This window comes from Xyrauchen texanus, chromosome 5 (genome assembly GCF_025860055.1).
Source record: "Xyrauchen texanus isolate HMW12.3.18 chromosome 5, RBS_HiC_50CHRs, whole genome shotgun sequence".
Lineage (NCBI taxonomy): Eukaryota > Metazoa > Chordata > Actinopteri > Cypriniformes > Catostomidae > Xyrauchen > Xyrauchen texanus.
In genome coordinates, this window is record NC_068280.1 from 46,300,715 (window position 1) to 46,324,139 (window position 23,425).

General features: G+C 37.4%; 1 protein-coding gene across 1 annotated transcript; it reads left to right on the top strand.

Moving 5' to 3' along the window:
- The first annotated feature begins 669 nt into the window (after window positions 1-669).
- LOC127644164 (ephrin-B2a-like) lies at window positions 670-15,325 on the top strand. Its single transcript, XM_052127201.1, has 5 exons — window positions 670-1,251; window positions 6,185-6,474; window positions 10,553-10,645; window positions 11,061-11,174; window positions 13,748-15,325. The coding sequence occupies exons 1-5, from the start codon at window positions 1,139-1,141 to the stop codon at window positions 14,143-14,145; spliced, it is 1,008 nt and encodes a 335-aa protein (XP_051983161.1). The 5' UTR covers window positions 670-1,138; the 3' UTR covers window positions 14,146-15,325.
- The last annotated feature ends 8,100 nt before the right edge of the window (window positions 15,326-23,425 follow it).

Here is a 23,425-nt window from a genome sequence, read left to right on the forward strand (position 1 = left end):
GTTTATTCGCTTTCGAAATATTTGTCTGAGGCTTCTAATCTTGAAGTCACAAATGTGTATTTTTAAAGGGGTCAGCAGAGAACGGATGACGAAATGCAGCACACTCGTGTGAATAATACAGATTTAGAAGATTTTAGTGACTTTTTAAGGCTTACGTGACTAAGCGGATAAGCTTAGGAAGTACAAGCTTACAAGTTTGGATTAAAATAAAAGATTAGTTATTTCATCGCAAGAACACTTTTCTTACTCGAATTCAGAAATTAAAATGTCTAAAAAAGACTTATTAAACTAATAGATTCATCCGTGCGCCTCAGTTAAACTTTTTATCATAATAGGTCGTTCACACTGAGCACGTATTTTTGTATTCGGTCTGCGCCTTTATTTAATATTTTTTTTAATTCTCAATATAAACATGCACTAAACTAACGTTTCTGAGCGGTTTGAAAGTCTTGCTGTTATTCATTTTAAACGCCAGGTCAAGTTAAAAAGAACGTCTAAGAAAAAAACTAACAAAAGTCCGCTTTAGTCCGCTTCAAATCGACAAGATGTCACTCATTCAGCGTCATCCAATCGAGAGTAATGTGGGCGGGGTCTACAAGTAATACTGGGTTGTCCTAAGAAGTCTCCGAGCACGTCTTGAGGGCACTCCAAGACTGGCGGAGTTGAATGCAAAGACGAAGAACAGGCGAGCCACTCATACTGCCTTTAAATGAGATACGTCAGTAACATCTGAGTTTCGAAAAACTATCCAAAGCATCCACTTTTTAACAATTTTTCTTCTTCTATATTCTTAGGAATGTAGGCTTCGCAGAGGATACATAAAGACATTTTAATATCCAAACAAACTGATTGCATGGATTTTCGCCCGCCGTCTACCGATTTTGTATAAATTGTCCGCTGCTGTGCCAGTTGCGCTGGAGCAGTTATTTTAGCTCGTTTTATCGAATTGTTCCTTTTATGAAGGGCTTCGTTTCGAAATAAATCACTGACTCCGTTTGCAACAGATGAGAGCGCTCAACACATCGGATTCTTCTCGCAAGTGACCGATTTGTGCCTGTGGATCTCCCACTTGTATACAGATTCAAGCGCAACCCGTTATAATATCACATTTTGACTGGAGAACTCATTGTACATCGCAATGGATACAACTATGTGGAGTTATATTGTTGGTCTTTTCGTGGTTGCTTGCCGAATAAAACTGGCCCGGTCTACAATTTTAGAATCAATCTATTGGAATACTTCGAACAGCAAGTAAGTGCATCTAATTTCATTTTAATTGTTTGATTTCTTTATTGATTTCATTATCGTGTCATAGTCATGTAACACAAGATAGCCCACTTAACAAATTCGTAATCAATGTCACTTTGGTGGAGGACCACCCACCTTTCCTGACTGCACGGTTTTAGTTACAATGATGCTTTATTGGTATTAACATTGAGATGTTGCAGAGCTCGTTTGATTTGCGGAATTGGGCTGAAATGAGTCTTTTTTTCTTTTTTTTTTTTTTGGGATAACGGTATAATCTTAATTCGAAAGCAGATCAAGTGGATTACTCGTGGATTTAGAAAAGAAGAAAAAAATCCATTCATTGATGGATAAATAGGTTAGATAGAATTCCCAACCCAAACATAGAAAACACTAAAGAGCTGAACTTTTTTTTTTCTTCTTTTTTTTTAAAAAAAAAAGCTTTATGAACTTCCAGTTTACTTATTGGAAGCGTCCAGATGTATTTGCGTAATTGATTTTGGTAACACTTTACAATAATGTTCCATTTGTTAACATGAACTAACAATGAACAATATATTTTACAGCATTGGTTGATCTTGGTCAATATTAATTTCAACATATAATATAATACAATAATACATTAGTTAATGCACAGTAAAAAAAAAAAAAGTTGGTATAACTTAATTCAGTTGTGAACATTGGTTCCACAAAGTGAAAATGATATGAAGTTTCTTTGATATGAAATTTAATTTAGGCTTTACTCAAATACTTTGTGTAGTGTAAACCTAAATGAATTGAGTTAACCTAACCTAAAATTGATCTGTTTAAATAATTCTATTGAACTTTGCAAACTATTTTTGGCATTCTTCCATGACTTTTTTGTAAACAACTAAATTATGCTACTGTGACATCATCATGAGTTACTACTTGCTACAATTACATAAAAGGGGGGGGGGGGTATTTCCTTGTTTATTTGTAGCAAGTTGTTGCTCACGAAAAGTCGTGGAAGTACGGCACAAATCTTGCAAATCTAGTGGCATTTTTTGTTTTGTGTTTCTTGGAACACCCTGTTTAGCTTTTTGTACTGTTTTTCTGTTATCGAGTTTATAGATCCCTATATCAGTTGTCACATTAATTATCCCTCAGTATTTGCTTCATGAGAAAAGCAATACACTGATTTTTCATTAGCAGTGTACCCAACCTCAACCTAACCATTAGCTCCACTATTCTCCACAATGGTAACCTCCAAACAAATTCAACATGACAGCACATTAAACACTGAGAAGTATCCTATACTTGCTTAATTTAGCTTATAAATAAAATAAAATAATGCTTAATTTTAATTCATTTCTAATTTACTGTCCCAATCCAGTCCCATGAAAAACATGCTGAGAAATGAAAATCCCCTGCCTGGTTTCAGCAATACATTGATGCAGCAAAAGTATTCACATAGTCCCAACACAATTGGATTAAGTGAACATATGGATTGTACACAATGAAAGGAAGTTAAGACCAAGTTTAAAACAATTGGGATGCGTTAGCTCATTTTAAATATGTTAATTGAGCAACAGTAAAAAGCACATTTAGTAAACAACATCCATAAGAAGTCTGAATCCATTTGAACAATTTCATAATGTATTGTTAGTTGATGATACCTAATGCATTAACTAATGTTAACGATTGGAACCTTAGTGTAAAGTGTTGCCTTTATTAAAACAAAAAAAAAAAGGCTTGTAAATGTGCTGTTGCATACATTGCATAAATTGGTAAGGTTGTTAAATATCTTAAAAACACCAAGAATCCTGGTATTTGCTGTGGAATTGCAATAGAACAAGGCTGCATTTAAAGAAATCAAACTTGTGGAGACCTTACATATTGGTCATTAGTTTAAGACTGCTTAGCCACAGTCTAAATTTAGGACTGATTATAAGCTGAGAAATGTTAAATTGAAGAGTGGAATATAGCCTCACACTGATTGGCAGAGAGAGCTGATGCCCGAGCTCCTCTTTTCAGTGTGAAGTGTAACTAGGTGAATGAGTGTCCAAGGTCTTTCCAAAATTATGCATCTGTCCCTCAGCACACCTTTCGGCTTCAGGACAAATTGTTTCAATACACTAGGCTAAAAGAAAAGGAAAGGCACTTTCAGTGATTGAAACACCCAGCCTGGTATTTTTCCAGCTGCCAAAGTAGCCTACATTCTCTCTTACTGCCTTGAAGTGGTCTTGTGAAAACCATTAAGGTGCCTGAGAGCTTGCCATTTGGTCAGCTTACCCAAAACCATGTTTTGATTTTGTTGACATTCACAGGTAGGATTACAGTTAGTTATATACCTGGCTTAAATTGTCTAAGTAGTCCCACAAATGAGCATTGATAATTTGTAAAATAAAGATATGTTTTTATACCAAGAACCAACCGCTCAAGTGAAATGGGTTGTCTAGGTAGCATCTTCACAGTGGTGGACCTGTATTGAAATAGATCAGTTTTGTTTAGCTGCAGGATAACATTCTTTTAAGATGCTAAGCTGTAGTATAGCGGAGCTTTGGTGCAGGTTGTAATCGGTTTTCATGAGTTCCAGTAGCTCAGTGGGTAATCTTTGTCACAGAGCTTTGGAGACAAAAGGTGCTCCTGGATGAAGGCACAGTTCAACCCCCATCCCAGTTTGTTCTCTGCAAGAACCACACAGAAGTTGGTACCGCAGGGGGTGGAGGAGGGGCCTTCAAGCTTCCTGTCTTCTTAGGACCCCCAGTAGAACCTTGAGTGTCCCTTTCTTTCCAGGTTTTAATGACTATACAAGGATGCAATTTAGTTTTAGAAAGTGACCCTTTTGTTCGAGTTTATGGTGTATAAGGGAGTAAGAATGAGTTAAAGAATGAGACATGAAGGAAAACTATGTCTTTTTCATGGCCCAGTTATTGTATAAGTTATGCACCTATGTACCAGCCACTGATATTTATCGGCTGTTATTGACCAAATTAAAACTATCGGCATATTGGTCAAAAGCATGAAAATGCCAATATAAATAAACAATGTATTATTCATTACGTAAATTTACTGCGCAATATATAACGTTTATAATCATTTCTTTGTGTGTAATATAAATAAATACATACCAAATTATCAGCAGAGACCGAAGTGCAAAAATATAAAAAAAATAAATAAATTGGACTGTGCTCTGTTCAGCTTTTGTACCTCTTTGTCCATTTTTTTAAAGCATAAAAAGTGAAAACAGTGATCTGATGTCAAAATAAGGTAAGTGCTAAAATATCGGTATCTGCCTTTAGATTTTTTTAATCAGTATTGGCCATAATTTTCATATCGGTACATCCTTAATATAAATGTATATTTATTTGCATACAAGCCTGGTTTAAAATGGAATTTGGAGTTTCAGTGTGTTTGTTATAACGAGAAATTAGCTTCATCTGTGAATCTTCAAACAATTGAATGGTCTTTATCAGAACCCTTCTATAACTAGTTAATGTTGTAAAATATGACTATAATTAAATTGTAATAAACATCTATAAAGTGTTTATTACAAGGGTAGAACAGGACAGCTGGCAAGCTGTCAGAAATTAGTGACCCTTGATTGTGTAAATATTTTACAGGGGAAGAAAAACGTGAAAGTGCAAGCCAAGGTCCCAATATCTTTAGTGCTTTAGATACATTTGCATTCTGCTTCAAGACAGAACTCTGAAAATTAGCCATAGGAAATTGCTTGTCTTATTCCAATTTAGTTGATTGCTTGTTTTACAGTGTAGGGAGGGGATAGACATGGCGACCTTGTTTAACAAAAGTTTTCTGGGTATTGTTTTAAATTGCTTCTACAATGTATTACGTGTTGGGGTTTTATTGCTGGGCTGTTGTGCAGACAAGTTTTCAACTAAGACCATTAAGTAGTTGACTTAAACCCTTAAATGACATTAATAAAGCCATATAGGCCAACTGTTCAGTAATAAATTGTCTCTTCGTTTAACTGATGTACCCGAAGAAACTGTCAAATACACTCAAGCTGATGATATTTAAAGGGATATTCGGGGGTTAATTATAAGTTAAGTACCATTGACAGCATTTGTTGCATAATGTTGATTACCACAAAAATGATTTCAACTCGTTGCTCATTTGTTCAAAAAAGCTGCATAGATAATAGCAGTAAGGCACTTACAATGGAAGTGAATGGGGCCAGTCCCAGAAATTTTAAAATACTCACTGTATCAAACTATAGCCAAAAGACGTAAACATCATATGGGTTAACATGATTTTAGTGGACGAAACTGGCACTTACCAGATTACAGGGTTTACCGATGTAACAACATCACGACAATGACGTTGTAATATTGTATATAACTTTACACAGAAAAGGTTAGTAAGCATTTTTTTTCACACTACAGTCATGTTAACCCGTATAATGTTAACAACATGTGGCTATACTTTTGAAACATTGTGTATTTTAATGTTTACAGACTGGCCCCATTCACTTCCATTATAACTGCATATTACTGTAACCACGAGTTTTGCTCTTTTAAAGGGACAAGTTGAATTATTTTCTGGTTAACGCTATGTCACAAATGCTGTCAGTTGAGACTACCTTGATTCTAACCTGGAACATTCCTTCAATACTTTGAAGATACATTTTATACCAATAACATGGGTGTCTGAAAGACATTCAAACATGATAAAATCTACATCTTCTCCAAACAACAGAGAATTAATGTATTTTTATTAATACTTATCAGTATTTGTTTTCCATGTTTGTAACTCCATAAGCCATATTTTAAGGGATAGTATACAAAATGATGTATACATCCTCATGTAGTTCCAAACTCAACATGAGATATTAGACAGGATGATAGACCATTCAGTTTTATTGCATCTTTTTCCATAAAGTGATTGGTTAACATTAGGGAACACTATAAATTGTTTTTGGAGAAATATTCCTTTAAAATCATCTTTTTCCCTACAGGTTTGTTCCGGGAAAGGGTTTGGTACTATACCCCCAGATTGGGGACAAAATGGACATTGTGTGTCCACGAATCAAGGCAGGCTCCACTGAGCAGATGAACATAGAATACTTCCGTGTCTATCTTGTTACCAAAGAGCAACTGGAGACCTGTCGTGTTGCTAAGGGTGACATGGCTCTGCTCAGCTGTGACAAACCGGACCAGGACGTGAAGTTCACCTTTAAGTTTCAAGAATTCAGTCCCAATCTGTGGGGCCTGGAGTTCCTCAAAGGAAAGGACTATCACATCATCTGTAAGTGTATTGCCATGCTTTCTCAAAGAATTTACCTCAGGTGCTGATTCATGATCATATTTCACCAATGTTGCCAGCCCTAATGTTGAGTAGAACAAGCCAAAATGCAGAACCGATCCCACTCCTGGGAATTTCCACATCCAGCATTGTCTCCCAAGATATCTTTCCCCTGTTTTCTTTCTGCGCAGGGGTCTGACTAATGTGGTCCTCCAAATACAGTTAACAAATCAAGTTTATAGTTCTATGTTAATGTGTTCAATCTCCTGGAAAGTGTATTTACCACACAAGATGTCTTTGTCAGTGTGAGATATTTATGTTCATTATTCATTCTATTGTTTAGCTTGGACACATTCATTATTTTATAATGCTTTAAAGTAATGCCAATGTTAAAAGTGATATTACACCCAACAATGAAAATTCTGTCATCATTTACTCCCACTTTTGTTTATTCAAACCTTCACCCTAACATCTCCTTTTGTGCTCCAAGGAGGAAAGAAACAACGAGGTTCAGAAAATGACAACATTTTCATTTTAAAGTCTGGCTATTGGTTCGCTTTCCCTTTCAGGGGCGAAAAGTCTCGAGTCTTAGACGTTCTCTGAAAAGGATGCCGTGTTGATGGCTCCATAGATGGATGTTATTAGTATCATTTGACTACTTCGAAAGGGGCCATCGTTCAGTTTAGCGTGTGTTGATCTCTGCCCCTTTTCAGTTGGCATATTCCTTAATGGGCGTTTATGCGATTTTAAGATTTACACGCTCCAAATCCCTCAATCCTTTGTCACTATGAGACAGATCGGTTTGATGTGATTTTTTAAGGCAGCTTGGCCTGCAGCCTGAGGGACAGGGATATCTGACCTAAATGATTCTTAAGAGACTTACCTCTGTGACTGTGTTGTGTGCATGCAAGTTTTAGAAAGTGTGTGCATAACTATGTTGACAAAATGAGAGTGAGAGAACAAACTTTTTTGTTTGCCTTTTTTATAGGCATAATGGAAAGCCTTTGACATTTGTTCTTGCATTTGCTTGTGAACAAGGTACAAATTGTGAGGAGCTATAATTAGTTTATTATCAGCTTGTCATTTCCGGAGGGTGAATAATGGTTTTATTAGAGAGTTGCACATTCATGCATGTAGAATCAGCAGACAATAAAAAGAGCATGATAACAATGAATAATGAAACTGATCATTGGTGAAGTACAGAAAATAATGAAATCACCATGTCAGGCCATTTGTTCCATTTATTCTAGACACAGACAGACACATTTTTCTTCTCCTCAATTTGGAATGCCCAATTCCAAGTCCTCATGGTGGCGTAGTGACTCGTCTCAGTCCGGGTTGGAGGAGGATGAATCTCAGTTGCCTCCGTGTCTGAGACCGCCAATCCATGCATCTTATCACATGGCTTGTTGAGCATGTTACCATGGAGACCTAGAGTGTGTGGAGGCTTCACGCTTTTCTCAGCGGCATCCATGCACAACTCCCCACACGCCCCACCGAGAATGAGAACCACATTATAGCTGCCACGTGGAGGTTACCCCATGTGACTCTAACCTCCCTAGCAACCAATTGGCCCGGTTGCTAGGGAGGGTAGAGTCACATGGCGTAACCTCCTCTTAGGAAGAGTGACTGGAAGACATTTTTTTGTTGTTGCAAAATATTGCAAACAAAATATGTGGTTAAAATCTGTGTAGTGTCTGATAAAGCCACGGAATAATAAATAAATAAAGAAGTTCATTCTGACTTTATTTCTCACAATTGTGTCTTAATAACTAGTTTTAAGTCACACTTGCGTGATATAAACTCACAATTTAGAGATATAACGTTGTTGCAAGAATTTGCATATTTGTGTGTCATCATTGTGAGTTATCTCAATTGAGAGTTTATATCTCATAATTTCAAGAAATAAACTCGTAATTACAAGAAATAAAGTCACAATTTTGAGATAAAAAGCCAGAAAACGACGAGTTGAAATATAATAATCTACCAAAATTAACAGCTGCCTGTATGCTGCCCTTGCATTTTCCACCTCCACTTTTGTGTCTTGATCGCTGGCTTCGTGACTGGCTAAGCTGAACTGGCCTGAGGCTCAGAGTGTGCTTGTTGTGGTTAGGAAATGAGCGGGCTTCATTCAAGCTGAAGAGTCTGGTCACATCTAGAGAGGCCGCTGCTTACGAATGTGGGAACAGTTGAAGGGAAGTAGGACATGACCATCTTTCACTCTCTCTGTTTATCCCTCCTTAGCTCTCTCTTTCTCTCTCTCACTCTCTCTCTCTCTCTCTCTCTCTCTCTCTCTCTCTCTCTCTCTCTCACCCACCCCCACTCCCTTGGCCTTTCACTTGCTGGTCACTCAGTTCTTTCCTTGTCCTAAGCAGTTTGTAGGAGAAGTCCATTTGTTCATGTGGGATTGGTCTTAATCTTCACAGTGAAAGAGAGATTACCGCCAATGGAATTCTTTAGCTCTGCTATCAGGGAACACAGCATGGGTGCATGGGCACAATGGCGTTTAAATCGTTGACCAAGCCTCTCCAATGGTCACAGATTGATGTGCTAAGCAAATCCTTGATATTCTGTGATAATGATGTGAGAAGACTTTAGTAATATGCTTAGTTTCTGTTAAGTTCAAACCAGCATGATTACACTGGGGTTATTGCTCTCAGTATGTGGTTTTTCTAAATTAGCGTGTGAGTGTGTGTGTGTGTGTGTGTGTCCTTCTTTTCTTAACGATTTTCATATGGATTTACTAGCATGTAACACCACAAACACAAGCTTTTAAGAAGCTTTGCTGTGCTGCAAAACTGAGATTTTCTCTCTTGTGTCAGCAAGCTGAACCTGCACACACATATACTAACAAACATGATTTATAATGATTACTGAACACGTGACATAAATGTCCACAAGGAAAACTTTAGAGGTTTTAAAGTACCTGTGAGTACACATATGGAAAGTTGAACTGGTCATAAACTAGCTCACTTAGTGCTAGTAAACCTTATATAGCCAAATACATCCACAAGGCTGTGTGAAAAAAAGCAACCAGAGAGTGAATAATTATTTGATGGCATGTAAATCAAATTTTGTAAGATGGACAGTGTGTTTAAATTTTTCTCCCCAATTTGGAATGCCCAATTCTGCTGTTACTCACCTCAGTCCAGGTGGCAGAGGACAAGTCTCAGTTGCCTCCACTTCTGAGACAGTCAATTCACACATCTTATCACGTGACTCGTTGTGCATGACACCGCAGATACTCGGAGCATGTGGAGGCTCATGCTGTTCTCCGCGATCCACGCACAACTTACCACTCCCTCAATGAGAGCGAGAACCACTAATCGTGACCACAAGGAGATTACCCCACGTGACTACCCTCCCTAGCAACCAGGCCAATTTGGTTGCTTAGGAGACTGATTGGCTGGAGTCACTCAGTACACCCTGGATTCGAACTTGCGACTCCAGGTGTGGTAGTCAGCGTCAATACTCACTGAGCTACCCAGGCTCCGACAGTGTGTTTTAACATCAGAAATGTAAGCTACAAAATATTTTCTATACATTTCTGGATGCGTCAATGTCAATAAAACATGTAATATAATATATTTAACAATATATGATAAAATATTTAATAGTATAATAATATTCAATAGTAATATATTAATAAATACAATATAATAAAAGCTAATTATGTGAAACATATTGAAAACTTAGAAATATATTCGGATTTTCGCTCCATCATGTGTTTGAACCAAGAAGCTCTAAAATACAGTTTGAACGCATTCTTATCTTGTGAATAGATAAGAAAAAAGGTGGTAATTGCTCAGATGGTAGGAATATTCGTCATTATGGTCGATTATTATGACATGATTAATTGCGTCAATTTTATAACACATAATTTTTTAAAATATAATTTAGCACACTAAATCAGCAGCCCTAATATATATATATATAGTAATAGTATATATAGTATAGTATATATATATGAAACATAACCCAGATATGTTCTTCACAGGTTTCATGAAATTCACCCGGATGCTGTGATTACTTATTTATTGATTTGCGAACAACATTACAAAAATATATTTCTTCCTTTCAGCCACATCAAACAGTACTTTTGAAGGTTTGGACAATCATGATGGTGGTGTTTGTAAGACCAAATCCATGAAGCTGATCCTGAGAGTTGGACAGAGTAAGTACCACCCACACTCTCTTTCTCCATATGCACACCTGCATCACTGCAATGATGAAGATCACTCCTGCCATAACGGTCTTTCAAGTCACCGGTCTAGTAGAGGGTGTCCATGCTAGTGTGCCTTGGCGTGTAATTGAAATGTCATGTGAGCTTGTTTCCTGTGGTCATGCCAGCTGTCCCTTCCTTGGTCTTGGGGGAAGATGCTCACAGCTTTAAGCCAATTCATTATATTATTTCTCAAATCCTGGGGCATTGTACCTAAAAGCCAGAAAAGATGTAGGGGTGGTCCAATGTTCAGAACAATTTTTTTGTTTGCTAAACATTTTATTGCGCCATCCCTGTTCATATAATTTTAGTAAAAGTTTTATTTTTGTTGTCAGCCATAAATCTTTCCTTATATATTTGTTTTTAGGTCCTACAGATTCATTCTCAGCGAAAAACCACCCAACAAGTTATCCTCCAAAAAACCCTAACAATGATGACCAAAGCATCTTCAACAAAGAAAATGATGTTGTTAGTAAAGTTGGTATGTATTCATGTGAATGAGGGTGAATCTCATCATGTCCAGATCGTATTTCACCACAAAATCAAAATAATGATACATTATATTTTGCAAAAAGAAATGTATTAAAAATCACTGTTATAAAATGCATTATGAGTAAAGATGCATTATGGTACATGGACAGACACACTGAGGAAAGATTTCACAAGGTTTTTGAAAATGGTGTCACAATTGCCCTAACAAAAGTCTTTATTTTCTTATATAAATATAAATAAAAACATAAATATAAATTTTTTCTATAATTTATTTATTTTCATTTTGGGGTGAAATATGACCCAGACACATTTTGTGAAGTGTGTGCTTTTGTTCACAACTATACAATTCACTCTGTTTTATGAACTAAAATCTTAAATCTCACCTTCATATTTGTAGTATCTACCAGTGTTGGGTGTACTCCGATTACAGAGTGATTAGTTACTGTAATATAATCACTTTGGCACAAAATTTATTGTGTAACAGATTGTAATCGGATTACATTTACTGACTTTCAATTCATTTAAGTACATTACTTGGGTTACACATTGTAACAGTTTGGAAAAGGAGGAGGCAGGAACTGAATTAACAATCAGCAAAACTTTAATTAGACAGAACATCAAACTGAAAACACAGCAACTTCAACACACACACACACACACACACACACACTCAGAGCGGCTGCGTGTGTTTCTCTCTCTCATCCTCTGGCATCCCGGCTCTTCCCTTATCTCCTTCCCGCTGATTAGTCAACACAGCGCCGGGCGTGCATCCTCACGGCACAGCCACGCCCTCCTCCGCGTCACACTTCTCCACTGCCTGATCCAGGCAGGGGTGCCATCCGGACTGGCTTAGTCCCCCCATCTCTGGATGGGAAACGCTGCCCTTCCGGCTTTTTCCACCACCCGATGGTCCTCCCCCTCTCCTGAGAATCTGATAGAGATGAGGGGAGAGAGAAAGAGTGAGCAGGAGAGACAGAGAGAGAGAGAGAGAAAGAGTGGAGAGAGAGAAATGAAAACGCTCTTCCTCGGCTCCATCGGGCACACAGCCCACCAGGTCCTCAGCTGCCCCTACGCCCCCTGGCAGACAACAGCCACTCCTCCGTCCCCTGGCGGATGGCAGCGGCTCCTCTGCTCCCTGGCGGACAGCAGCGGTTCCTCCGGGTCCTGGTAGATGGCAGCGGCGACTCCGTCCCCTGGCGGATGTCAATGACTCCTCCTTCTCCTGGTGGACGACAGCGGCGAGTTCTCCTGGACTCTTTTCCCGGGTTTCGGCACCAGTGTAAGCAGGATGCGGGAACCGAATTAACAATCAACAAAACTTTAATTAGACAGAATATCAAACTGAAAACACAGCAACATAAACACACTCTACGTCTCTCTCTCCATCTGGCATCCCCGGCTCTTCCCTTATTTCCCTCCCGCTGATTAGACAACTCAGCGCCAGGTGTGCATCCTCACGGCCTGGCCACACCCTCCTCCTCGTCACACACATATTTCTAAAAAAAAATTTTTTTATGTAGGAAACTTTTGAAACATGAGTTATGTTAGGCCATGTCCACAAAAACACGTTTTAGTTTGAAAACGCATCTTTTTCTTTACGTTTTGTCCTTCTGTCCACACTGAGACGGTATTTATCACTGCGAAAACTGAGCTTTTCGAAAATGCTCTTCCAAGTGGTTAAATTTGAAAGCGCCATCTTCAAGATGTAGTGTGGTCAGGGAAAATGGAGATATCAGAAAACGATGATGTATTTGTTGTCGTGTGACGCAGTCTTGTGATCCATTCAACCTAAAACAATCAAGATGGTGGCCCATTTTGTAGCAGCGTTGTTGTGCCTGCTATTCACTTTGATTGCGTTGTTAAAGATAAATATTACTTTGTACAACCTTCACAATGCATTCCTTCAAATGCGACTGCAGTTTACTCGGAATTGCTGTCCGGCAACGAACACGAGGACAATAGCGTCTCAGCCTGTACATGGAGCGATGATTTTTCGATAGTGTGGACAAGCAGTTTTTGGAGAACGGTTGAAAACAACAGTATGGACAGGATGCCTTTTTTGAATAATTTTTTTTATGTTTTTGGATAAATGTGGACGTAGCCTTAACATATACATCTGTTTGCATTTCTGTAACAGCTGAAGGGCATTAATTCCCTAACAAGTCATTGTAATGGTCATGTAGACATTATTTTGTATTTGTTGTGCAGAAACATTTTCTTTACAAATTTAGACAAGTAATTAGCAATTTGCAGTGAAGTACTTTTTTTGAGTAACTTACCCAAAACTAGTGTTTACTTACTAAAAGGGTTAAATATATAGTTATAGTTTTTGGGATATATGTATCACTGGCACTGTAGTATTAAAATCACAAAAGTCTTTTGCTAGTTTAATGTGGTCTGATTAGCTAAAAGTAGCAGCTCTAATGCACTTAAATGATTCTCCTCATGTTGACTGATGATCATCACTTATAAAGCAGGACACTTCTTTAAGTATCATTGTCTTTGTAATAAAGATCATGACCTTGAGCTGATCAGTACCTCTAACCCCTTCATGTTGTCCAGACTCTATACAGAATGGCGAGCCCGGTGGGAAAAATGGAGAGTCTGTAGGATCCACTGGTTCTGAAGTGGCCATGTTTGCTGGTGTGGCATCTGGTACTGTCATCTTTATCGTCATCATCATTGCTCTTGTAGCACTTCTGCATCGCCGCCATCAGAAACACTCTGCACAATGCTCCGCCCAATTGCCATTAAGCACACTGCCCAAGCGCGGAAGTGCAGCAAGTGGCGGAAGCAACAATAACGGCTCTGAGCCGAGTGACATCATCTTTCCACTTCGGACCTCAGGAAGCATGTACTGCCCACACTACGAGAAGGTTAGTGGTGACTACGGACACCCCGTCTACATTGTCCAAGAAATGCCACCACAAAATCCTGCAAACATTTACTACAAAGTTTGACAGCAAGCACCAAGGATACTAATACATTTCAAATGATGGACATCTGCATTTTGATGGCATTGAGATGGTTGGTTTAGCCCAATAAGTTGGATGCTACATGGGCAGCAGTCTAGTTCAGAAGAACTTCTGGATTCTGGTGCACATAGGAATTTGATCTTCTGTTGATACCTTAACGTGATATGAGAAAGCTGAATGACTTTCAAAGCCTAGAACAATCTCACAAATGAACATGTCATCAAAGTGCTGCAAAATCATACTGAATAAATCTCAAATAAAGGGAAAAACCTGGAGTGGTCATGTGAAGAGAGCTACGCATCTTAGAGTAATCTACCAGACATAATTTCTTGAAGCAGGATCTTATTAATCTGATTATGTTACGAGCATACGGGTCCATTTTTTATTTATTGTTTTTGCTTATTTTCACAAATCTCAACTCCCAGATCTTAGCTGAAAATGGTCTTTGGAATTCCTCAATGTTTTTGAGTCAATCCTAAGAAAGTCTGTTTTTTAAAGACTGTCTGCATCCCAAAGCTGGCCTCATGGATGTATATTACAATTCACAGACTTTTCTAGCCCTTATTCAGTTTCAACAAAGTGTCAATGTGCAAGACTTTGCCCATGTGGTCCTCAAAACACATGTGGTTCTTTCAAATTTGCTTATGACTTTTTAAACATTTATTCAAAGAACAAACAAACAAAACTGAAAATCAACATGCAGAAAGCCTCTTTGTTGACTTGTTAGTGTAAATACAATATCCAGGCATTTAAATTATGCTTTAAGTTATGCTTTATATGAATCTGAACACTTGTTTGCCCATTTTCCTACAACATGTTTGATCATCATTGTTTAAACATGATAAAAATGCAAGGAAAGTACTTCCCCAAACCAGAAGCCACATGTTGCTGTTACACATGGATATATCACAAGTACACATGATCAACATGTTTGTTTAAAAAAAAAAGTGCAGTTGTTAGACTTGTTTCTTAATTCTAGCCAATAGTGTGTTGAGGAATATTCACATTCCAGTCGACTGGCAATGTTGAATAAGTTGATTCAACGTAGTCACTTGTGCTGCTCTCTTAAGATTTTTGTTTTTGTATGAATGAATGAATGGATGGATGGATGGATGAGAAGTACACAAAGTTGTTTTCTATTGTTTAAATAAACTAAGTGGCCTCTTAGTCAAAACTCATGTCTATCTGGACTCAATTTGCACCATATCAAAAAGCCATTGTCCAAGAATCATTCACAAACAGGATTGTGGCAAAGTGAAACATACTCTCAGAAAGTCAGAAAGGTACAACTTCATAAACTTCCATTTCAGGATGTGTTGGAGAGAATAATTGAATAATACATGAGACCGACTAAATTATTTATCAACCATCTTTGGAGCACTGAAAATGTCAAACTGTGCAATTGTTAGCTTAAAGAGCTATTTCTACCTGATCTGACCCTTAAAAATTACTTTTGTGGGCACAAAAATCTAATGTTGCCACGATGATTTGTCACATTAAAGATGAAGTGTGTAATTTTTAATCTAGTCTCAAAGATTCACGTTACATTACCTACATATTTGCAAATTTATTTTTTATGTGGCGCTCTCTGCATTTCACTGAAGTTTCCTGGTGAGTTGAACGCTTGAGGCGCTACAACAATAATTACTTTTATTCCCTTTTACACAAATAACAACCTCAGACAATGCTATCATACAGCATCTAAACACTTTTATTATAGCGCAAGACTTGTTAGATATGTTTGAATCATAATCGACTACATTTACAAGGTTTTTTGAGTGCAAATTTCATGTTAGCTCAACTGATTAAGCGTTGCACTTGTGAAGCAAAGTCCTGAAGAGCATGCAAGTGGACTCGCGAACCAAAAGTCCTACAAAGCAATTGTGGTTTTTAGGTCACATTTATATTTAGGACTCTATCGTTTAGGATTAGGTTTAAGGTTAAGGTAGGGAGGTAGGTTTTGTTGGTTTAAAACTAGGGCTGTTGATGTAACCTGTTAATTCAGTGTGATTAATTATATAAATAAATATTGCATTCAAAAAATTAACATAATTTATAATGTCCCCGGACCGTATTAAGGAAAAACCTACCATGCGAGCAATTCAAGCTTGATGTACCAATTGTTTTCTCCAGGGGCCAGTAAGTGAAACTTCAGTTCTATATGCAACCTGCAGCTTATACAGAGAACAAACCACACATATTGACAGCAGACAGCACAAGATGAGGACATGTTTTTCTTTCAAACACAGCTTGATGGAGCGCATATCCAAATGCAGGGATCTCAAGATCTGATTTTCTACGTTTCAAACTATGTTTATCTTGACCCAGCAACCTAAAAATGGTATGTTTATGGCACAATGCAACCAAAGTGAGACCCTCCAAAAGTGTCCGTCTGATGCATGAGACCATTTATGCGTCATTAGAAAAGCCCTAAATTACAAACTGACTGACAAATTCATTTGCAAAATGCATTGCTGTAAACTGTGGGGCATTAACGTATAAAAACCTGATCTGTTTAATTTGCTTTTAGCGCCACACAGAGGACATTTCACCTGGGAACAATGTTATATCATTTTGCTAAATGTCACCACAGTTATATCATTTTCATTAAATCTGGCTAGTAATTTTTGTGCCATTAGCGTCACCAAACAAAGTTGTAAAAGTTATTTCAAATAATGGTTTCCCAAAGTCTCCCTCCATCTTAAAATTGGTAAAAAAAAAACTAAAACAATGTTGCTACGTTGGTCTTGTCAGGATGATCAAACAAACAGAGCAATGTTTTGATATTGCTACAGTGTTTACACTTTCAGGAAAGTCAACCTGGCTTACTTTGAGTTTTTTCTGCATATTAAGCTGGAATAGGAGAAAGTATTTTAAAGTTAAACAAATTTTACACATACTTTTGACTGAATAAAACAAGGTAATTTAGATGTGACCACATAAAGAGCATATTCTAGATTATCTGACAAAACATTTTTACTGTGAGCAATCATAGAGGATGAAGCAAGATTGTCTGCTCAGCGGGTTCTTCCCTGTCAGCCACATAGGAAGTAAATACCACTTGGCTTAGTTTCCAGTGACGCATTGGGTCACCGAGACACTCAGACCTCTCCCACGGTGAGGAGTATAATGAGATACATTTCAAAAGACCCACTCATACCTCATGACCTTAAACACACTTACTGTCTCACACAAGCCTAACTACACACCCATGCCCTCACACTGTGTTTACTCTTTTACTTACAGACTCAGATATGGACCTCTAACCTTCCATAGACCACCATCTGTAGTCGTTACTCTCCCCTCTTACGTTACAAACAATATTCCACCCTGAATACTAAGCAGGGATAAAGGAGAACAGGAAACTGTGTGATTTTGTTATGGAGGGACAGAACAATGGGGTGCTAAATCTACATGTCAAGCCAGCTGCCTATCACAGAGAGCCAACAGAAACATTTCTGTCATTATGGGTATGATTGCCAATTTATAAAAACTGCATCCTGGAATTTATGCATTTCTGTCACTTTTTTGGAAAAGTTCATTGGACATGATAATTCCTCACAATAATTGAAATCCAAACTTTAGTTTTGGGTGGAGACGCTCAAATATATTTTTTATGTTCTGGAGGTCTGGATTTTAATCAGAAAGTCACTGTTTGTTTCTTTAATAATGTTTGTAGTAATGATATAGATTTATATGCCTAGATATCAGCCAGGCAAATTTATTGCCTGATATTTTGAGAATGTGTTTAATTGCAAAATGAAAGTGATGAACTACATTACCCATGAACTTAAATGGAAAGATCCACCAATCAGAGAATTACAGCAATTAAATTGTGGCAAAAGTGCTCTGCAGCAACCACCCACTTCAATGACGCAAAACTACTTATATGCTTGTGGCAGGGCGGAGGGCGGGACCGGGTTGTGATTATACACACCGGGTCCCTTATCAGGCTAATTAAGCCTCCGAGAGGGATAAAGGCCAATGGCAGATGGAGGTGCGAGGAGAGAGAGATCCCTGAAGCCTTACTTTGTTTATGTGTCTTATTTTGAGTTATTGACGTTGTCTGTATGCGAATAAAAAGTACAACTGACCTCAATCCTGCTTCGCTGTCTCCTGACTCCTCCATTGCCCGAACGAAGGGTGTTACAATGCTTTAAATATATTTAGTTTATATACTATTTATAACTATTTAAATATAAATATAAATAGTTTCTATACTTAAAATCAACAACTTTAATTAAACAGTTTTATATTTTTTGTTTACATCATTTGCTTCATGGGATTGTAGTTAATTTCCACATTGAAAACATTACATGCACAGAATTGTACTTTTTTCATTTAGTAAATGTCTCAAATACTTTTTTGCTTCAGATGAAAGTTTGTAACGTTGTGATTTACCTCAGAGCTGGTTGGTTTGTTTCATGGCTTAGAACTCTTTTAAGAAGGATTTTATTAAATCCCTACAAATGTAATCCCTTAAATGAATGGGAAAAATACTACCAGAACCAAGATGGCAGAAAAAGTGGGCAGGCACTGTTGAACTTTATAGAAATGTTTGTTTCCTCGTGTCAAATACAAAATTGACTGACAGCATTATTAATGGATTAAAACGTTTTCTGCTCATTTCAGATCATTTATTGTAAATATGGTGTAAAATGAGTGTCCATCGCTGAAATGTGTAATTTCGGCGGCACTAACGCCACGAAACGGAATTGCAAAAATGATGTTTGTTTTCAAACAGAGCTACAGTGGCTTACTTAAAGTTCTCTTTTCATATACATCTGGGATAGCAGAAAGTATTTTAACAATGAAAAAAACAAAAAACCTTTATATTGTACTGTGTTCCTTTTAAAAGCCATATCTGTTTAGCAGTAATTTGTAGTAATGTTTTATGACTGTAGTCTAAATAACCCAAGAGGAAGTTTGAGTAGTTCCAATATTCTGTATACATTTTAATTACCGAGAAGCCACATGCTCCTACATCAAAGTATGAAACACTTGTAAAGAGTTTTTGTTCCGCACTACTTACAATGGCATTGAAATGCTTCACTCGGAACACACAATGCTTCGTTAAATCAGAACGAACACTTGAAGTCACTTATCTGCAAGAGAGAATACATCTGGACTAAAAATGACAAAAGAACCTTCCAGCCTGCTGCTTCATCTTATTTAATGCTTGTTAAAAATCAGGAGCAAATACTCGTAGACCACAATGGCTTAAGCTATATTAAATATATTTTGTAGAAGTGGGTGATTGTGTGCCTTTTGTGTAATATCTGTGACTCAGAATTCACAGGAAATGGAAAACTTTTTGGGAAAATCAAGATATCTTCATGTGGCAGGCACATTTCCTCCCCACCAAAGTCTGTAGGCTGTGAAATAAAGAACCAGTGAGGAAAAATAGGGGTGGTGTTTGGGGGGGGTAGGTAGTAGTGGGGGAAGGGAGACACATCTGTCATGCAGGGTGGGGAAAGAAAAGAGAGGAAGAGACTGTGGTATGTTTTTACTCTGAGGGAGAGCCATAGATCATCTTAGACCTGTCACCAATGGTCTGTTTGCATACACTACTGTTCACAGGTTTGAATTCCTTACACTACAGGAGGTCACTCAACCTGTGTTAGTTCAACGAAAAATGAAAATTTTATCATTATTTACTCAACCTAACATCTTTCCAAACCCATATGATGTTTATATTTCCATTGCAGCTCTCTAAATAGTCAGTTTGGTGTCTTTGACATTTGATCATGAGACATATGTGCAGCCTGTGGCATAGACAGCATATTTGACTTGAGAGCTATGGCAGAGGGGAAGATTTTCAGTGAATTACATCTAACATTTTACATAATTATACACCACTGACTTAAGAAGACTTGGAATATAGCAAACAAGTCATATAGACTATGTTTTTAATGCTGTTTTTCAGCCTGATCTCCACAAAATTGCTTGACTGTGACGTTTTTTGATATTAGATGATATAACATGTTTCATTCCACGCATCACAGCAGTTCTTAGGTGAAATGTTCACTGTTTGTCGCTAGTAAAATCACCCAAACAATTCTCCCAAACAGATGATGTTTTTAAGGTTAATGCTCTATTGAGTTTTAAATCAACAAAACGTACTTCTCTACCCTAAACCTTTAACCAAAACCTAACTGATAATGTCATGACAAGCAAATGTGAGAAGAAAAACGCAATTGCTGAAGCAACAATCATTTTGTTGTGCTTCTGTGACACTTTCAACTCACATGTCGATCATGCTATTTAGGACTCGTATCCTGATTCTTTGCAATGCAAGTGCAATGCTCTATCAGTTGAGCTACCGCACAAATTTATCACACTTGAACAAGCTCGTAAATGTAGACGGTTATTTAATACAAACATTAATATGTATCCCTTTACATTCATGCACTATAGTAAAAGTGTGTTGATTTTAAAAAGATAGTATTGTGTGAGGAACAGGGTGAAAAGTGTTTATGAACTGATATAATTATATATTAAATGGAATTTAACTTCTGGTTTGGGTGAAAACTAATAAAAGTCTTTATTGTCATAGTGCCTCTAGTGTTCATTTCACCAGGAACCTGCTGCGGTAATTACAACTAGCCATGTAAAGGTATAGTAACATGATTCTATGACACCAGGTTACTTTTTTGAAAAAATCTCCTTTTAAGTAAAAAATCAAATAAAAAATAAAATATATATATATTTTTTTAATAACAGCATATGGATTCAGAATGACAATAGGGTGAGTAAATAATGACAGAATTTAAATTCTGGGGTGAATAAAATTTTTTTTCTTTAACTAAATTAAAAAAAAAATGTAAATGAAAGTTTGCTGATAATTTACTCAGGCCATCCAAGATATATATGACTCTTTCTTAATCAGAACAGGATTTAAGATTTTTTGGAAAGTATACCAGGTTTTTAGCATCATCCAATCCAAGTGAATGGACACCAATTTTTGATGGTCCAAAAGGCACACTTAGTCAGCATCAAAGTAATCCACATGACTTCCGACCGATCAAGTAATGTCTTCTGAAGTGAATCGATACGTTTGTGTAAAACTAATCTCTAATTAAAAATTTATTAATTTAAAAAAATCACTTCCTGTAAACACTGAATGCCTCGCGTTGCTGTCGTGTGACGTTATCATGTTGGCTTGTTCATGCGAGAATTTAGAAGTTCCGCTCTATTTACCACAGAGGAACGTACTTCACAGCTACAGAGAGCTGGTGGATCGATTAACTTCAGGAGACATTACTTAATGGACTGGAGTCGTGTGGATTACTTTGATGTTGATAAAATATGCTTTTTGGACCGTCAAAAATGTATGTCCATTCACTTGCATTGGATGACGCTAAAAACCTGGGAAACTTTCCTAAAAATCTTAAATCCTGTTCTGATGAAGAAAGAAGGTCATATACATCTTGGATGGACTGAGGGTGAGTAAATTATCAGCAAATGTAAATTTATGGGTGAACTATTCCTTTAAGGCCTCAATACACCGACTTGCCAGTGTGGTTATAACATAAGTTCTAACATATATCATAAGTGTTTTTTTGCATTGAATTGATTTACAGAAATGGCTTGGTACAACAAAAATGTGGAATAAAATGAAATAAAAATTAATATCAAAAGATATTGTTTATCCACAGATGAAATATGCAATCTTGTTAATAGTCATCCCACTCTTGTGATTTTGTACCATTGCATTTTTAACTCGAAATAGTTTGTATTGAGTCAGTCCTCAAGGAAGCCATTTAGCTGTTCTTATTCAAAAGGAATTTAAAAATGACATGTCACGGCAGTGTTTTTGATATATAAGGTGCCACGTAAGATGCAATTTTCCAAAATTACATGGGAAGAAATAAGCTGCAAATGAATGAAGAAATAAATTACACAAAAGAAGAAGGAAACAAACCAAAACAATGACAATGACAAACTGCCTGCGGATGAAACCTTCAAAGTTACCCTCCAGATTTCGGCATGTCTCTCAACGCCATATATCACCTTCCTCACGTTCAAGTGACAGGGAAAGTGGAGGAAAGATTAAGGGCTTGCGTACCGAGGAATGTTAAGTGTGGTTGAAGCATGTGTGCTGAGCATAGACTGGTGCACGTTCAAGGCCAAATGGTTTGGAAACAATTAAAGTAATGGAGAAGGAAAAGGCGGAACGTCTCCCCTCCCCACCATCCTCACCCAAGCAAATGACTAACAGTCCCACAGTGGCCCAGTGTCACCTTAGACTATTGCTCCTTTATCTCATTTCTCACTAACTATCAAGTACCCTGTCACTGCAAGCACGGCTCGGTGCATCAAGCAGTCTGTAGAGTTAATAAAGTGTGTGAAAACATTTAAAACACTTTCATTTTCTATAGAGAAGGACCCCAGCTACACATAACGCACAGGGCATAGGGGTTAAAAGCACAATTAAATCTTGCTGCTATGCTGGACTCTCACTCCAATGGATTCAAGGTCAAATAATAGTTAGTTCTTTAAAGAATCTTGTGGGTTCTAAAAAGTTAGTCTGTAATACAGTATGCCACTGTAACTATCGTTATTATCAAAAATTCAAACTCTGTCATTATTTACTCATCCTAAAAGTTGCTTTAAACCAGTATGACTTTCTTTCTATCGTGGAACACAAAAGGTGATTATTTGCCATATAATGCTGGTAAATAGTGACTGAAAAAACCCTCACTATAACATCACAGTAAAAGTAACAGATATGCCTCACACACTATATAAAAGTCTTCTACAGCCATACAATCACTCTATTATATAGCAAATATATAGCAGTTAAACCCTGTGAAAACTTTTTAAAAATGCACCTTTTACGTTCCACAGGAGAAAGTATGCCGTAGGGTTTGGATCGACATTAGGATAAGTAAAACATCATTGGGTGAACTATTCCTTTAAACTTGCAAATGCTTCTTTGTTCCAACACCCACATTCAGCCCAAAGGAACGCACATTGACAGCCAGATGTGCTGTTGTCTGTCGTTTACTTGGCACTGGAAAGCCTTTGGTCCCAGGGTGTGGAGTTTCCCTTCTGCTAATTTATGATGTGACATTTCGGTCTGAAGACCTTTTTTTACATTTTAAGTATCTGCCGCTCTCATCCTTGGTGTCGGTAATTTCGTCTTTGTGAAGTAGAATGTGCAACGTGACTCAGTGAAAGCCATTTAAAAGAGATGAAGACCTAATTCTAAAGAAACAATTAGTAGAGTTCAACCCCTCGTAGCTGAACCTTGACCTGTTAA

Bases quoted from the DNA above. Each gene is read 5' to 3' on its own strand.
- LOC127644164 (XM_052127201.1), top strand. From the start codon at position 1,139: ATGGATACAACTATGTGGAGTTATATTGTTGGTCTTTTCGTGGTTGCT. The intron at 6,475-10,552 runs GTAAGTGTATTG...TCTTCCTTTCAG, and splicing joins AAAGGACTATCACATCATCT to CCACATCAAACAGTACTTTT. The intron at 10,646-11,060 runs GTAAGTACCACC...ATTTGTTTTTAG, and splicing joins GATCCTGAGAGTTGGACAGA to GTCCTACAGATTCATTCTCA.